This window comes from Jatropha curcas, chromosome 10, assembly GCF_041381405.1.
Source record: "Jatropha curcas cultivar XTBG-Jc1 chromosome 10, XTBG_Jcur_1.0, whole genome shotgun sequence".
In the NCBI taxonomy this organism is placed as follows: Eukaryota; Viridiplantae; Streptophyta; class Magnoliopsida; order Malpighiales; family Euphorbiaceae; genus Jatropha; species Jatropha curcas.
This window is the reverse complement of record NC_143160.1, coordinates 11,280,011-11,282,734: the sequence shown is the minus strand read 5'-3', so window position 1 is coordinate 11,282,734 and position 2,724 is coordinate 11,280,011. Positions and strand designations below refer to the sequence as shown.

At 28.6% G+C, this 2,724-nt stretch overlaps 1 protein-coding gene across 1 annotated transcript; it reads right to left on the bottom strand.

The window, feature by feature from the left end:
* Positions 1 to 655: 655 nt before the first annotated feature.
* LOC105636941 (protein LIGHT-DEPENDENT SHORT HYPOCOTYLS 4) lies at positions 656 to 1,657 on the bottom strand. Its single transcript, XM_012220350.4, has one exon. The coding sequence runs from the start codon at positions 1,405 to 1,407 to the stop codon at positions 739 to 741; it is 669 nt and encodes a 222-aa protein (XP_012075740.1). The 5' UTR covers positions 1,408 to 1,657; the 3' UTR covers positions 656 to 738.
* Positions 1,658 to 2,724: the final 1,067 nt, after the last annotated feature.

Below are 2,724 nucleotides of genomic sequence, written 5' to 3'. Positions count from 1 at the left end.
ATATTTTATTATGATCATTTATTGCAATAACATCATTTATTACTTCTTGAAATGCTCAAAATGACTTATAGTTTGAGACAAAATAATAATGCTAAAACGATTTATATTTTGGGACGGAAGGACAATTAATTAATCCTAAATGTAAAAGTTCTTTAATTTAATTAGTTCAATTTCAAAAAACTTACTGACACCAAATACATATATTTTAAAAAAGTTAATAATAATAATTTAAAGATATGAATATCTTTTTAGAGAGTATGAATATCTTCTTACAGAAAATAAAAAGAGGTAATACAGTAATTAAAACTAACATAGTTACATATATTAATTACACATTAATCTTTTTCTGGTAAACGGAAACCTGAAAAAAATCTTACTCTATATTCTTAAAGAGACTAAATATAAATATTTGGCACAATTAATTAGCTAAAGTTTTAATTAAGCTGGGTTTATAAAATTATTTGATATTTTTTCTTTTGGTACTATCTAAAATTAGAATATTAGCCAAAAATATAAAACAAAGTTAGAATAAAAATGTAGTTTTTGAGACCTTTTGACTGAAGGATAAACACATGCATTTGATTAATAATAGTAATAAGTAAATGAAAAAAAAAAAATCTCATTTTAAATTACCCATATAATCAAAACCCAAAAAAAAAAAAGAAAAAAAGAAAATAATTACCATTCAACACTAGAAAACATAAACCCTAAAACATACTCACTACATGAGGAATAATCTTAGTTCAATACAGACAAATTCCCCATATTAACCACACCTCTGTTTATCATATTTCTTTCAACCACAAATCCACCACCGGCGCCACCAGCTTGCAGACTTTGATTATTGTAACCATTTTCAGATCGTAACTGTTGTTGAGGTTGTGGCTTCTTTCTCTTCTTCTTCTCATAAGCTATTCCTCTAGCTTTGGCCTGTGCATCTCTCACTTCCCTAAGATAAAGTCTGACGGCGCGTGCACCAAACGGATTAGTCTCAGGCAAGCCACCATTCTCTTCAAAAGCTGCTCTCAGCCGTCCGATGAGCGCGTCAAGGCTACCCCAAGCTTGTTTAAGTGGGCAAGGGCAAGGAGCAGGTGGATGAGGGTGGCCAAAGAATGGACAAGTTTGGTTATGCACTTTAGTCTTACCAAATTGGTCAAGATATCTTAAAAATTCAAGAACATGAGCACCGCTGCACCGTGACAGAGCTAAAGGTGGCCGGTGGTTTCTTAGGTATTGACCGAAAGTATTCCAGTCACGTCTTTTTTGAGATTCGTAACGACTCAGTGGAAGTGAGGGCGGTGCTATTGGCGGTGGTTGAGGAGATGGCGATGCTGGGGATATATTATCATTTCTTGAAGAACTCCCATTGCCAGCAGCGGCAGAAGCGGCGGCGATGGCAGCTGACATGTTTGGATAAAGAGATGTACAAGAAAGGAAAATATAGGAAAATTGAGGAGTATTATATATTGATGGAAGAAGAATTTTAATGGGTCATTAGAGGAAAGAAAATGCAAAACATATATAAGAATCACACAAAATGGAAGAGAAAGAGAGACAAAGACAGAAGCAATCTACAAGGAATATGGAAGAGAAGAGACGTGTGAGTATATAAAAGAGAAAGAGAGAGAGTACAGAAAGCTTATTATGGTTTTGGTAGAGGTTAGCCATAGGCAAATAATATTATGGATGTCCTAGAAATTGGATGTCGTTGTTTAGAGAAAAAAGTTTTTTGAATTTTTGTTATTGATTATTTATAATAATAATATCATTTTCTATCATTTTATAATTTTTTTAAAAATAAAAAATATCATGTATTTGTAATAATAAAATTGATTATTTATTAAAGCATAATCTAAAATTTTATTTTATTGAAATATTTTTATTTTTTCAAATGAAAATATTTTATAGAAAAAATTATTTACAAATATTATAATTTTAATTATGAAAATGCCATTTTTTAAAAGTGAAAAACAATTGAAAAACATGTATTTTGTTGTAAAGGAAAACTCTGGAAAACAATTTAAAGTTGTTTTCCAAATCTGAGTTAAATTTTGGAAAACTGAAAAATTGTTTTCTAGTTTTCCAAATAGAAAACTGAATGATTTGAACACAAAAACTCTGTTTTCCAGTTTTTTTGAAAACTATTCTAGTTTTCTACAACTGAACATACCCTGTATTTTTCGATTTTTTCCACTGTCAATAATTTTGATCAAATTAGTAATCAAATTAATAAAAAAAATTATGTACATATGAAAATTCTCCTTAATTATATTCTCATTCTTAAAAAGGGAGGAAAGAAAATAAAATGAGTCAATTGTTTATAATTGTTTGAGATTCCATTAGAAAAATTTTCGTTTTATTAAACCACATTTTAACATGCTTATTAAACTCGTTTTAATAAATAAGTGGAGTTATTTAGAATTTAAACTAGTAAATGAGTCGAGCTTTTTTAATAATTTGAAATTATTATTCACTCCAGTTTAAAATCGAATATAAAATGGCAAATTTATCTTTTCAAATTTAAATATACATTAACGAATTGAGTTTGAGCTAAATAATATTATTAATCTACTATTAAAGTCATTTTTAACCTACCATAGGAGTTCGTTTAAATGGAAATGACTAACGTCTTTTAATGGGTTGAGTATTTTTTTTTTTTTGAGTATTAAGAAAAGAGATTCGAACTATGATTTTTTGATAAATCATATATGTATTTAATACTAG

Excerpts from the sequence above, each read along its gene's own strand:
- LOC105636941 (XM_012220350.4), bottom strand. The coding sequence starts at position 1,407 with ATGTCAGCTGCCATCGCCGCCGCTTCTGCCGCTGCTGGCAATGGGAGT.